Raw genomic sequence first — 14,715 nt, forward strand, 5'->3', positions numbered from 1 at the left:
AACTGAATTGAAAACCTTGATATATTTTTTTTAAAAACTGTGTTTTTATGTTATACAATTTCAAATGCAGGTATTGTGTACAGTACAGTACAAATGCATAATTTAATGAAGCAATTCTAATTTTAATACTTATATTTAATGAAATAGGAAAAATCTATTTCTAAAACCCTATTTTGTAACTCAAAAGGAACTTAAAGAAACTGGAAGAGTTTCACATGGAATTGGGATTAGTGAGCAGCCATTATCACGTTACAATATGGTTTTTGTTATGGAACCAATGACAATAAGCTTTAAACTTGGCTTACTTTGATAAAAAACGTCTCTTATTCCCCCAAGAACATGTATATTTATCGAGAATGTACTAGCTCTATTGGACATTTTGGAGGAAGGGCTAACTAAAATCTATGCTTGTTTTACGAAATTAATTAGCGTATTTTTTAAAAAAAAACCATGTATTCTTAACAAATGCATTCATGTTAGGATATGATTTATGGAAAATGTACTTTCATGGGTTAGGGTTAGAAATTTAGTCTTAACTATTTACACTTTACAGGTTTTTAGGTCTAGCTTTAATTTTTTACGTATTGGAAAATGTATTTCAGCGTATTCTTATAAAAAAAACAGTAAGCATCGAATATATTTCCGAATTAATTAATATTTTCATACAATAAACTATAAATTGGCTTATCTTTGATAAAAAAAACCGTCTCTTATTCCCAAGAACTGGTTTATTTTTCGAGAATGTGCTAGTGCGATTAGATCTAATGGTAGTAAGACGCCCTAACATTTATGCATAGGGGCTCGTGACGTACCGATTCTCACGTGACTTGTTCATTTTTCCGAGCGAGCGCGCGCGTACCATTGATAAGATAGCTGAACTTTGTTTTATTTGACGATACAATCGGAAAGGTTTGTGTAGAAATTCTGTCTTGTCCCATGTTACATTTTCAGCCTTTTGGAGCGTTCATTGTACATACAAAGTAAGAATTTTTCATGAATATTTATTGTATTAGACAGTATTTGAACTTTAAGGCATATTATACTTAGTATATCAAATTTAGGCTTACCAGGTAGGAATCTGAATTAGAGTTAAAAATTAAATTTAGTATTTTGCTTTTTTTTAGGCCAAGATTAGCGTAGAAAGTAATTTACTATTTTGTTTTTGTTGTAGAGTATATATTTTAGACAATTAAGTTATTGAAAAAGCGTTTAAAATGAGAATGGTATTTTGAAAACGTTTCTACCGTAAAATTGTAACTTTTTTCACTGTAGTTCGCAAAATGGTATTAATAGTATACTAAAAGTTTTCGTTATCTCAATAAAGAGTCTTAGCATTGGGAATAGTCATTGAAGGTCACGCTGAAAAGTAAGTTATAATAATAATAATAATAATCAGCTAGGCTATTTTATTATATTTAAAATGAAATTTTTAGGCATTCTTTTATATATATATATATTGGAAATGTATTAGACAGAAATTAGGCCTAGTAGGGGTAAGATTAGCGTAGAAATTAAGTTACTATCACGTGACTCGTTCATTTTTCTGTGCACGCGCACGTTTAATAAGATAACTGAACTTTGAGCAATGGATTTTTTTCCACCGGCACTTAAGATATGCCGTCAGTGTAGTCATGGGATTTTTCACTCTTAATAAATACTTTAAAATGTAAAAAATAAGACTCGTTATTGAAAAAAACATAACACTTAGCCATTTTTTAGCAATCTTCTACGTAACTCAATTTTCCAAGAGGATTGTTTTCCGTAAACATTTTCAAGTGAGAGCTCGATTTTGATATCGTCAACGTGGTATTTCCAAAACTCTCCTTCGAGTAGCAAAGGGTTTTTTCCAAATACTCAAGTGGGTTAATATGTGTCGTCAATCATTAGAGGCAGTTTAAACTGTCAGAGAGAGACAGCCAATAGAATTTGAGGGTTATTTGAAGTTTAGATCACGTGATGAATTTTTCTCAACAAGATAGGAATAAATTAATTTTCCATGCGTCATTTCTCTACGGCGCATTGACGAGTAAAGACCTGCTGACGGATCGCTCAGTCTTTTCTACAGCTCGACAATGGATTTCTACCCGTAAAGTAAGTAAGTAACTATTTTTTTCTTTGTAATAGACTATATTTTTAGACATATTTAAAACAATTTGCATATTGAAAAAAGCGTTTATATTGAGAATTTTAGCGTAGAAATTAAACCATATTGATAAAATTAGGTTTAGTAGACTTAGGGGTAAATGTAGGCTTAGAGAATGTATCATTTGAAACTATAGAACGTATTTGGTCTAGATCAGCTATGGACATCGAAGTGTATCGACTTGAAACTTTTCGTCACTGGAAAAATCCCCACGTTACTAAGGAGCAACTAGCGAAGGCTGGATTCTACTATATTCAGCGGGGCGATGAAGTACGATGTTACAAGTGCCACGGCGTATTAGAAGGATGGGAATCAGGAGACGTACCAGAATAGGAACATGCCAGATTCTTTCCACACTGTCCGTCGAGGGATAATTCACCATCGGAAAAAAAAGTACATCTCGCTAGAATGGGACATTCCACCGACGCCAAAAGCAACTACGGTCGCTGACAAATACATCTCACCTGTACCTGAAGAAGAAGAAGAAGACGATACTGCTGCTAAACACTACAAATACGTGAGTTAGAACTTTTAATTAAATTAAGTTGCAGGAGATCGTTTCACCCCATTTAAATGCCTGTAAACTTAACTACTTTAATTTGTTTTAATTGTGTAATGTACAAGATAATCATCTAATGGAATATCTGATAGTACCTACTAACATGTAAAACAAAGTTCTAAAATAAAAAATTAAATGTAAATAACTTGTTTATATTGCCTAGAGATTAGAAAATTAAGGAGTTCTGAAGCGATAAGCAAACGGGTAAAAATCTAATCTCCAGATATCTGCGCGAGGAAAACTAATTTTGGAGAATGGGGATGGGGGAAAGCAGGGATGTACCCAAAAATGGACCAAAATGGACCAAATGTACCCCAAAAACGACCAAAGTCACCATTTTCGGCCCTATGTACCCCATTTCGGACCAAATGTACCCCAAACTGGACCTTTTAGCTTTATTGTAATGTTAAACTCCCATAGAGATTCCCCTAAAAAGAATAATAAACTGGCGGTCCAATTTTGGGTACATTAATTATTTCGGAGAGATAAAACTAATTCTGGCAAACTGCTGCGATTTATAGCGAATGGGGAAAAAGCCAATTTCTAGCGATTGGGTTCGATAGTATGAGAGATAACAATTATGGTTGTTTTTATTGCCTAGAGATGGGGGAAAGCAACTGGTGATTAGAAGGGGTGAAAGCAATGGGGGAAAGGAGCTGGTGAACGAGAGATAAAGTATCCAGTGAATGGGGTTTGGGGGAAAGCAACCGGTGAACGGGAGAATCTGGTGATTAGAAATTCTGGTGATTGAGATGGGGGAAAGCAACCCGTGAACGAGAATCTGGTGAATAGAAATTCTGGTGATTAGAAATTCTGGTGATTGAGATGGGGGAAAGCATCTGGTGATTAGAAATTCTGGTGATTAAGGGAGGAACGAGAATCTGGTGATTAGAAATTCTGGTGATTAGAAATTCTGGTGATTAGAAATTCTGGTGATTAGAAATTCTGGTGATTAGAAATTCTGGTGATTAGAAATTCTGGTGATTAGAAATTCTGGTGATTGAGATGGGGGAGAGGCGCGGGTGGGGGAGGAACGGGAGAGGCGCGGGTGAACGGCGGGAGCCAAGCTCTTTGTGTCCCGCTGGTGATTGAGAATGAAATTCTCAATCACCAGCGGGACATCCCCCTCTCTTACCCAAAAGCAGTTTCAGCGATGATGCTTAATACCAACATCTGGACATCAGTACACGGTTCGATTGGTTCGCCTTCAGCCTTTAGCATTTTTCTGACCAAATCTTTGGTGACGTTGTGTACGGTCGTGGCCAGTTTATCTCCATCGACAAATTTTCTTTCAAAAATTTAAAAAATTTTGTTAAACTATTTTTTTCCCGTTGTTCGCTCTAATACCTGATCGCAGCTCCGCCTACTTTCCTGGTCACCTCCCACTTTCGATCGCTTACGTCGTTAGCAATTGCCACAAATTCGTTTCTCATATGTTTGGCTGAATAATTTGAATTATCGTTAAGAGAAGGTCACGAGGTTAAGTTTTAAGTTAATTTATTCGTAGTTGACGATAACATTTATTTAAATATTTCATGAAATTTTAGAGAATATAATGTAGCTTAGTGTAAATTCGTTTAAAGATAAATTTTAGTTTTTGTTTCTTTTCAGGTATAAATGTGAACCAGCTAACTGTTATCTTGATAGGGTTAGTAAAATCATGTGTTTTTGATACGATAACTAGACTTAACCTTTAATATGCCTAGAGGTCGGCGGAACGAATAAATTAACCGGCAAAATTTCGATTAACCATAAAACGTTGGGTTAATGGTTTTTTATGAACATTTTATACGAATAAACAACGATTTAACATGCAAAAATAATCGGTTTTTTCGTATATTTTTTGCGGTTATGAATAAAAATAAATAATTTGATAATTTCTTATTCAAACGCCGACCTCTAAATATGCCGATCTGTTAATAATAATGGTATTAAAGCAAGTGTCGGCTCTATCATTTCCTACGTTATTTTTGATTCGGTCTATGTATCGAAGATGGCTATGGTTGCTCAGATCGCCGGGAAGGTGCTTCCACGTATCGCCTTTCAAAAACGTTTTATCGTTTATTTTCTAGTCGACAATTACGTGTTTGCTGAATAGCCAATCCAAACGAGGTCGACTGAGCACGTGATTACAAATAGTCCTTTCTGATACGTAATTACGAATACCCAATGACCTAAAAGCATGCTTTTGAGCCACGCCATATAGGTAAATTATGCTGGGTAATGTGCCTAATCAACTTGTTTAAATTTGCACGGTGGTGACAACTGTCGAGTGAGAACGCAACTACACTTGAGCCGACACTTGCTTTAAATTAAATTATTACAGTTAATCAATTTCGTAATTAATTAATTATTTATCTGACCAGATCTCGTGTCTCCTCTTGAAATGATGTCGTTCTTCTTGATGATGAGTCCCTCTTTAGCCAATTGCCAATCAGCCACGATGACAAACGGTGTCCCAGCTGCGAAAACTGTAAATATTCCTCCAAAGCGTTTCTTCATGTCCATCAGAATTTCTCTCTTGGGTTCGCTCGATAGAAACGCTAGAAAGTTAAATCTGTGACGCATCTCCAAGTACGACTCATACCAGAACTTAAAAGACAACTTTACATAGCAAATTTCCAACAACAGGAAGAGGAATTGGCCCGGGTGGAAGTTCGCTGATGGTCAACCATAGTTTGACAAGGTGAAAGGTCACCAGCCCGACCAGCAGAGCCCCCAACCACGTCGTTCCATTATTGGAGCTTTGGAAATCATCCGGAATGAAATTGCCTGGAAAGAGAGCTTCCATCCTGTTTCCAAAACGTGTCGCCCATAAAGAGATAAATTTTTAAGAAATGCGAAGAAATGTCCTTGAGCATTTACATTTTTTTTCGTTCTCGATAAGTGAAATTCTCAGTGTAGAACTAATAGAGACTAAGGCGAGCCGTAAGATAAAGAAGGCATGGAAGTATTCCTTCGCTTAAATTGTTCTAAAGGTGAGAATTTTAGCGGTCATGTCTCTTTCTATTCAAGAGGAAAGTCTAATCTACACAGCTGAGAAGATAATCCGTTGAAACAGAATATTCAATAAGGTTTAATTTATTGAAAGGTATTTAAGTGACTGAGAACGTCAGAGCCTTCCCTTCACTCAAATGGAAAACATCATTTTCGCAAATTAAATAACCCCATCTAGCCATATAAGCTTCGTTCTATTCCTCGAGAAAACGTCTATAATTAGTTACAAAAAAGGTCGAAATTGGACCAAATTTAGTTCTTGCAAATATTGAATTCATCAATAGAAAAATAATTGTTTTAATCTCAATCATTTATAACTATTTTTAGTGATAAAAATATTATTAGGATTTTTAATTAGCCTAGATAGTACTTACTGTTTTGTTAAATACGAGTTTAAATATTAACTTAATTCTGAAATTTACTTTAATATAACTTAATTATTCAATTTAATTAATATTGAAGTAACTTTAAGAGTTTAGTTAATATTTAAGTAAATTTAAGAATTTAGTTAATATTTAAGTAAACGGTCAGCTCTTTCACTCATCGATTTTCAAGACTTTTAAAAGAAGGCGGGAAATTTGAATTTGAATTTAATATAATGACTTTACTGGAGAGCGTGGCGCCATCTATTAACGGCCAAGAAGGCTAAAATATACTTTTTGTAAAGAATTTAAATTTCCCACCTTAAATTTCAAGTTTCCCGCCAAGAATACGAGTGAAGTTGGTGACCTTCACATATATCACTCTTTGGGAAGAGTGCACTCGGCGAGTGACGAAAAGTGAGAGTGCGAAAGAGTGAAGATTTTAATTAATTCCACTCTCAATATCACTAACGATTTTGCCCATGTTTGGTTAATAGGCGTTGCCGGTGTAGTCGGTACTTAGCTTTTGTAATAAAACAGGGTACCTGACGAACAAAAAACGTTTGGACTTTATTACAAGTAAAATTCTAATATTCGTTTTTACAACGGCACAAATCGAAAGTAAATAAAAAATGGTAAGTTTTACCTCCAGTATAATGGACAAATTTGTTGTTTAAGCTATTTATTTAGTCTTTGAAAGAAAAATTATGAGGTACTTTTAACACCAAGATAAAATAGTACGTATTAAATGGACTACTTTACGTAATACATCTTATTTGCAGTATTTCTATCACAAATTATTTTGAAACAATAATTTAGCTTTGGTTGTAAATACGGTGAAATTTTATACTTAATACTTGACATTGATGATTTCAAGCACATTTAAAAAAAGGCTCTGTATTGAAAAGTTAGGATGTAGTTAAATATTATCCAACCCAATGCGAATAAGAAACTGCTACAAAGGGTGTATTAAGACTATTGAATCATAATTACAGCCAAGATTTAGCTATAATTTTTTTAATAATTTTACATTTCCCACTGGCACCTAGGTGCAACAAACACAACACCCCACACAAGGAGAACGCAACCCGTCAAAAGTCGTGGATTTTATTTCGTACGTTTTTTATTGGCTAGAGCCGCTAGACGCTTTAGCGCCTGCTGCCGTCGGAAGGGGAAAATTCGGAAATTGTCTTCCCCCCGGGCCCGTAAAACGTTCAGCGTAAAGGCTCGTGACGCTCGTCCAATGAAATTCGTACACAACCCTTCGTTAGCGTGTTTAAAGGCTAGCTGCGTTCTCCTTGTGTTTGTTGCTCCTAGCTGGCGCCATGTAATATAATTAAAGGAATGAATTCGGATCATCTAGTGACATTTATTCTAATTTTTTGTTTTCTTATACGCGATTTGTGACTCGTTATATACTATCAATAAAGAAAATTGCACTTACATGAAAGTTAAAAACCTATTTCGGCTTATGTCGTTTCAATAGGTAGCACTTTTGAACCAAGTTTTCAGCGACAAAATAATTGATTCGGGTGAAAATGTTTACAGTTAAACAAAGGACCAACAAAATTAGCACTATTTTCAGGCGCGCTGTTAATTAATCCTACAGCCAGACGAGTTTTGGTACATTCAATTTAAATTTTATCAGGCAATTAGATTTCCCGTTCTTAACCAGCGCGTGCTAAGAAATAAAATAAAATATTTCGTATCAGTTTATTAAAAACTTACTTATGCCTACTTGCAGAGAATGACTACCTTGAAGCAAAAATGTCAATCCACCTCAATGTCTGCCCGTTAATTCTTCCTAGCTCAATGTATCATTGCTTATTACACGCACAAGAGTGATGTTTTCCTTCCACTTCTGGTGAGGAGACTACACCATGCATGGTTGCAGCTGAAAGTCTCAACTTACAAGGAGAGTACCCGAGATGTTTAGTGCCAATTTTGTTCAAAGTCGGGCTTAATGTAGACGTATATGGGATGTGTCATTTCCCGAAAGGAGACGTTGCACTATCCATTCAATTTGCCATGGCAACCGAAAATGTTTTTGACCACTTAAAACAAAAATAAGATTTTACCAAAATTTGGTCCAACTTAACCATTTCTTGATTTTCAAATTTAAAAAAAAATCGTTCGAAAACCAAGAAAATCCCATGCTTTTTTAAATGGAGATTTTTTGTTTTAAGTGGAAAGATACATTTTCGGTTGCCATGGCAAATCGAATGGATAGTGCAACGTCTCCTTTTGAGAAATTTCATTATTTTTCATAACTCATATAGATTTACATTACGCCTGACTTTGAACAAAATCGGCAATAAACACCTCGTACATTCTCCTTGTTAGTCATTCTCCCTAAGTATGAGTTTATTCTTGGTTGATGTTGGCGTCGGTTGGTCCTGGCAACTTGTTTGCTTTCGGCGAAATGTTCGTTAGGATTTAAATATTTACGATACTACGTGACTTTCTATTACTTGATGTTATTTCTGTTTAAAAACGAATCTTGCTGGCCTTGGGAAAGACAATTAAGGAGGATAAATTAAAATGTTTTAAAAAAAATAATTATTTAAAGCCTAAAGCGTATTTCAATAGAGTAAGAATTTTTTTTTTTTCAAATTGGTTCCAAAACAAATCGTTTTCTTATTTCCAAAGTCTGGTATCTAAAATATTAAATGTGTACAACATTACTGAATTTTAAGAGTGGGAGATGTTATAATATTTATTAATATTAAGTATAATCCAAGGTTGAAATTCCCGGGTTTGGAACAATGGTGGCGAATTCCACTACAAAATTAATCTGAGAAAACTAAATTTTATCCCCCCAAAACTGGTTTATTTAAAACCCTCCCCGTAGACTGTAAGGTAATGGTGGTCGATTGGAAAGGCGCGTTGAGAAGTCTATAATATTTTCAATATTTATAAATTAAATTAAAATTAATTAATTATATAGAATAAAGTCATTGCTAGGAATTGAATCCGGACCATACTTCCAACAGGCTGATTGTATACCGCTGAGCCATTGACATACAACTCATTAGTTTGAAAATAAAAAATATCACAGGAAACTCTTACGTGGAGAAGTAAATTTTGGCTTGCCAACTTGTAATAATAAAAATAATGAAAATATAAAAATAACCCAGTTTTCCAATGTTTATGTTAAAAATTATATTACTGGATGTCTTTTTTACTGCACTTTAATAAATTTTATAATTAAGTTAATTGTAAACGATATCAACGTTGTTGAGGGGACTCAATCACAATATTTCTAAATAAATTTACCATGTAAAAATTAATATGGGTCATGGCATGGCGTAATATAACATTATATATATGCCAGTCGTAATTAGAAATAATACCTATGTTCCGATAATATGCTTTATTAGTACGGATAAAAGAGGGTAGCTCACCGGCAAAATTCGTTCCAACTTGCAATGTGGCTTAGAAATTCTATTTTGGTGTCTACTTTGATGCGGGATGGACAACACAGTTTTGGGGGGGGGGGCAAGGGGGGAAGGAGGGGGCACTTACTCCCGAAATTGGTCAATTTCAACCTGAGTCGAATGCAACCAACCACATGCCCGTTTCCGAGTTACATGTATGTCCGAATTCGTACTGAATCACGTGTTTTTTTCTCTAATATGAAAAAAAATCCCCAAATGATAAATTTAGCAATTGGGTCAAGCTGGGTAACGTTTCTGTAGGATATTTTGACGCTGAGTCGAATGAGACCCACCGCGGATCGCTGGGACTAATAGTTGCGGAGTTATGACCAAACGTACACTAAAAAAAGGGTTTATTTCGAAATTTCACTAAATGTTGAAAAGGTGTATCAACCATTTGCCCAGAACCAACTATACTTTTGGATCTTTATACGTATTATTCTGTGCCGTATCGAATGCGACCAACTGCAATTCCGTAGGATGAACCGTTTTCGAGTTATAACGAAATATGTGCGAACCAAAAATTGTGTTTTTTTCTTCAAAAAGTTCTACTACTAAGTGCTGAATAGAATGAGACCAACCGCAGCGCCGTGGAATGAATAGATAACGAGTGATGACGGAATTTACCCAATTCGGTGAAAGCAAATTTCGGGGGCAACTTCCCCCTCCTGCCCCCCCAAAAACTGTGTTGTCCACCCCGCATCGCTGTGGACTCATCAGATCTTCAAAGTATAGACACCAAAATATAATTTTTAGGCCACATTGCAAGTTGGAAAGAATTTTGCCGCTGGAGAGCCCTTTTTGGGCCTCGTTTACGCGTACTATATTGGGTCTCGAACACACTAACGTCTACGCGCCAAGAATAACCAGCAAAATAAAGACTCCAACCACAAGACCACGCCTGTTTACAAGTGTCCTGCTAATTTTCGTTAGATTTATGAATCGATTGACCAAGTCTTAGGTAAAACTCCACCGTAGGCATATCAACCAAGGATGTTCTACATCCATGTCTCAACCGCCATTTAATTTTTAATCATGGAGCGAAGACATAAGCAACCAATATAAGACAAGCTAAATAATGTTAAATTGTTTGGATACAATAGCGGTAGCGCCATCTAGTGCAATTTGGGAAAAATAACTTTTAAAATTCTTTTTCTAATCCTTAATTAATTTTATTTTAAATTCATATAATTATTAAAAGACCAAAAGAGACACTCAAAAGCTGTGGCGTAGCCAGAAATTCGTCAAGGGGGGGCGAAGTATCCGAATGTTAAGAGGGGGGTTGAGAAGGGGGGATTTAGTAAAGTCAAAGGTAGGTCCAAGGGGGGCGTCTAAACCCGGAAACCCCCCTTGTCTACGCCACTGCTGAAAAGAATGTGTTTGTAGAATTTCACGCTTATTGAACTAACAATTTTTACGCTACAGCCTTCCAATTTATAACGAATTTACCAAATCTCGATTTTCCCATGTTAAAAACGAGACTATACGCTTTGTCGGTTTCAAACGAAAATGACAACAGCGCCTCTCGTGGCGAGATCACGCGCAAATTGGTTAAAAGTTTTTCCCCGCCCCCATTGAAATTAATGTAAAGTTGGCGATAATTAAACGTTAATTAACCTACCAAATGATATAAGAAATATTCAACCGACAATTTTTCCCGTTTATATGAACTTAAATGTAATATAAAATCGTCTTGAAAAATCGTTTATCGCTTTATAACATTAAAAAATAATATTTTTAACGCGTCATGTGGATAATCGGACAGCTGCTCGTCTAGGTAAAGTTTGCGTTGTCAACGCGTGTATTAGAAAGCAAAATGAGATTTTAGAAAGTACGTTGTAATTCGGAACGATATTAATACTTTTCGCGAATTTTGTCATCAGTTAATTATAAATATGACTTGAAATAAGTTTCAAGGTTTATTTAAAAGCTAGTTTCTTAACTTTTCATCCATTGGTTCGTTCAGAATTACTCTTTAAAGTAGACGAAAATTTGAAGGCGGGTGAATCTTGCCCATTCTTAAGCCTCGGTTTAATCTACCGCGTATTTTGAAACTCAAAAACCCGAGTACTATCTTTAAATGATGGCGAACGCTAATTGTAATACGAAACAAATAACGAAATACGTGGGCTTTTTGACGTTAAATGAACTTAGAACGTATTTCGTTATTTGTTTCTTATTACAAAGAGCGTTTGGGTTTTTCCGTTTGAAAATACGCGGTAGATTAAACCGAGGCTTAGTACTGGGCAAGATTCACTGCCTTTTATTTGCTTTCTAATACGCGCGTTGACAACGCAAACTTTACCTAGAGGAGCAGATGTTCGATTATCTACATGGCGCAGGAAAAATATTAATTTTGAACGTTATAAAGCGATAAACGATTTTTCAAGACGATTGTATATTACATTTATGTTCATATAAACGGGAAAAATTGTCAGTGGAATATTTCTTATATAATTTGGTAGGTTAATTAACGTTTAATTATCGCCAACTTTACATTAATTTCAATGGGGGTGGGTAAAAACTTTTAACCAAGTTACGCGTGAGCTCGCCCCTAGAGGCGCTGCGCGTCAATCGCTCGTACTCTATAGCTCTATACAATATATGCTAGGCGTAATATACTAATAGGCCGATAAAAATATTTTGCCTAAGTTGTTCTCTTTTCCTCACTACTAGTGGATTTCGGAAAGGGGGTAGGAAGGGGAAGTAAGTCTGTGACGTATGTTCAATAATCTTTTTCGCAGGTTTACGCGGGGGAAGTACTGATCAAGGACAGTAGATACAGGGACGAGAAAGCAGGAAGACAAATTTCGATTTTAAACGTCTTCGTATTCACGGGGAGTTAGATGTAAACAAACCGCGGCCATTGTTAAGACGTGGTTCACCATGGACAGTATTATTGTAGTTAGTTTTTACCATTTTGATGTTAAATTAAAAATAAAACTACGAACGTAAATAAAAAATACCCATTTGTTTTGAACACTTAAGCCTCGTCAAGAACCGCTAAAATTAGGTGACCGCCATTTTTTTTGTTTACAACTAACTCTCCTTGCGTTTAGGTCGTTTTAGGTGATATATTCCAACAGAAACCGCCAATACACTTTCTCGTCCCTGTATCTACTGTCCTTGTACTGATGGAAAGTCTCCTCGTAGGATAATATTTTTGTCGGCCTATTTAGTTAAATATTTAAAATAAAATAAAAATATTTTTCACAAAATAACTAGATCGATATTTCGTGATACCAACAAACTCCTAAAATCAACAACCGTATCAGAAAAAGTGGCAAAGTTTCGCAACGTACTATTCATCTTGAAAACATAAGTGTGAAGATGGTCTGGTCGCAGCTCGTAACGTTTTTAAGTGATTAGCATTAATTATGTATTCCTGCTTCGTAATTTCCAGTGAAAAAAACCGAGGGGCAGGTCACTTCCTTGATTAACGACGCACCCCTCAAAAGATTAAATCCGATTTAATCGTGATTATTTTGATTAAATTCAATTTAATCACGATTAAGTTGATTAAGTCACGTTTAATCATGATTAGAACGCAGTGGCAAACGCGAATTGGGAGCTTCAACCCCGTGGAGATTTACTGTTTAATCCGGAACTTCTAGAAACGGTATTAAAACAAGTGGTTTCAACTCAAGAAATAAATGAATTTCATTTTCATTCATTATTTTTACATCTAGAAAATTTATATTTTTTTCTAATTTCATCCATTACAGCGACCACACGAAGTTTAAATCACCTTATGTAAAAAAAACCCGCAACTTTCCATATTTTAACCGAAGGCATTAAACTACTCCAATATTATTTATTTTTGTACTAATCGAAATAAAATAAAATAATTGCATTACATCCGCTTTCTGATTTAAAGTAAATACACTTTTCTTAATAAAATAACGAAAATTAAATTAAATACACTTTTTTTAATAAAATAACAAAATAAATTAAATAACCTTTTTTTTTTAAAAATTACGTGAAAAATTTTTGCGCGTAACATCCACCCGTCTGTAGGTTTTTGGAAAAAAAAAATCGTATTGATTTTGCAGCCACTTATAAAATCGTGTGCTAGTCAACCTAAATTAACAAAAGTCAAAACGTGAAAACACGTCACTTTGATTGGAAGTTAAATCTAAAAACATATCTGCAAGGTACCATCGACTCTACACGGACGCGTCTATTTCTACCTAGTGCCATAAAAATGCCAATGATACCAATAGTTGATTTTATAAAATAAAAAGTGGTCTTGCCCAACTTGTTAAAATGTTGCTCTTACGTCACGAGACCCAGCTTTATTAGTGTATTCTTCGCACGAGCGATTTGCACGCGCGCTAGAAAAAGTTATTCTCCACGCGACTCTAGCGCGCGCTAGTAGGCTTGTGAATGTAAGAGACTGTGAAGTAAGAGCAACATTTAAACAAGAAGGCCACGTTACTTTATAAAAAGATCTATTATTTAATAATAAGAAATAATTTTACCGCATCAACATTAAACATTTTAAATTTTTATTAAGAGTTTAACAATAATAATAAATGTTTTACATTATATTTTAAGAAAACTGAAACATATAGTAACATTTCTTCACGTTACGGGATTTGAACTCGCAACCACGTGGTACGACTTGTCGCCAAATGGCGCTTGAAATCACTCGGCCGCGATCACTCGATGAAAGCTTTTCATTGCGATTATAATAATTACACGTTTAACCAAGGCTTAGGTGGAAACCAAGCTTGCGATGAAGCAAGGCCAACGAATTATAAGAGGCCTGTTCAATAATGAAAATATTTTTGGATGTCATAGCACCATCGCCATCTAGTTCTAATTATACACCATAATTTTCTTAAAAATTCGTTTTCTTCGCTTTAATTTTTATTAAAATTCATATAATTAAAAATACCCTTAGACAGTGTCGTACAGAAATTCCATACGATATTTCAGCTGTTGAACCTTCACCAGTTTTGCACTACACGGTGCTACCGTCAAAGTGTATAAAAAACTAAATAATCTAACTAACCTACGGAAAGGATAAAATATCATAACACGGCGGGGGGGGGGGAATATAAAATCAAAAAATAAAATCATATACGTAATTTGACGCTATCGTTTAAAACAGCAGTTACTTAACCTCTAAACTAAAAAAAAAACTTGACCTTCCCAGAAAGATTTGCTAGTCATTTCCCTTTTTTATTTTGGGTATATAAACAAAGGTCAAAG

At 35.1% G+C, this 14,715-nt stretch overlaps 1 protein-coding gene across 1 annotated transcript; it reads right to left on the reverse strand.

Moving 5' to 3' along the window:
• Positions 1–3,833: 3,833 nt before the first annotated feature.
• LOC149968619 (cytochrome P450 2G1-like) lies at positions 3,834–5,493 on the reverse strand. Its single transcript, XM_090168005.1, has 4 exons — positions 5,313–5,493; positions 5,066–5,245; positions 4,050–4,143; positions 3,834–3,990 (listed from the first exon to the last, which is right to left on the reverse strand). The coding sequence occupies exons 1-4, from the start codon at positions 5,491–5,493 to the stop codon at positions 3,834–3,836; spliced, it is 612 nt and encodes a 203-aa protein (XP_090024131.1).
• Positions 5,494–14,715: the final 9,222 nt, after the last annotated feature.

The sequence above is a fragment of the Leiobunum rupestre genome, chromosome 1 (assembly GCF_980474605.1).
Source record: "Leiobunum rupestre chromosome 1, qqLeiRupe1.1.hap1, whole genome shotgun sequence".
In the NCBI taxonomy this organism is placed as follows: domain Eukaryota; kingdom Metazoa; phylum Arthropoda; class Arachnida; order Opiliones; family Sclerosomatidae; genus Leiobunum; species Leiobunum rupestre.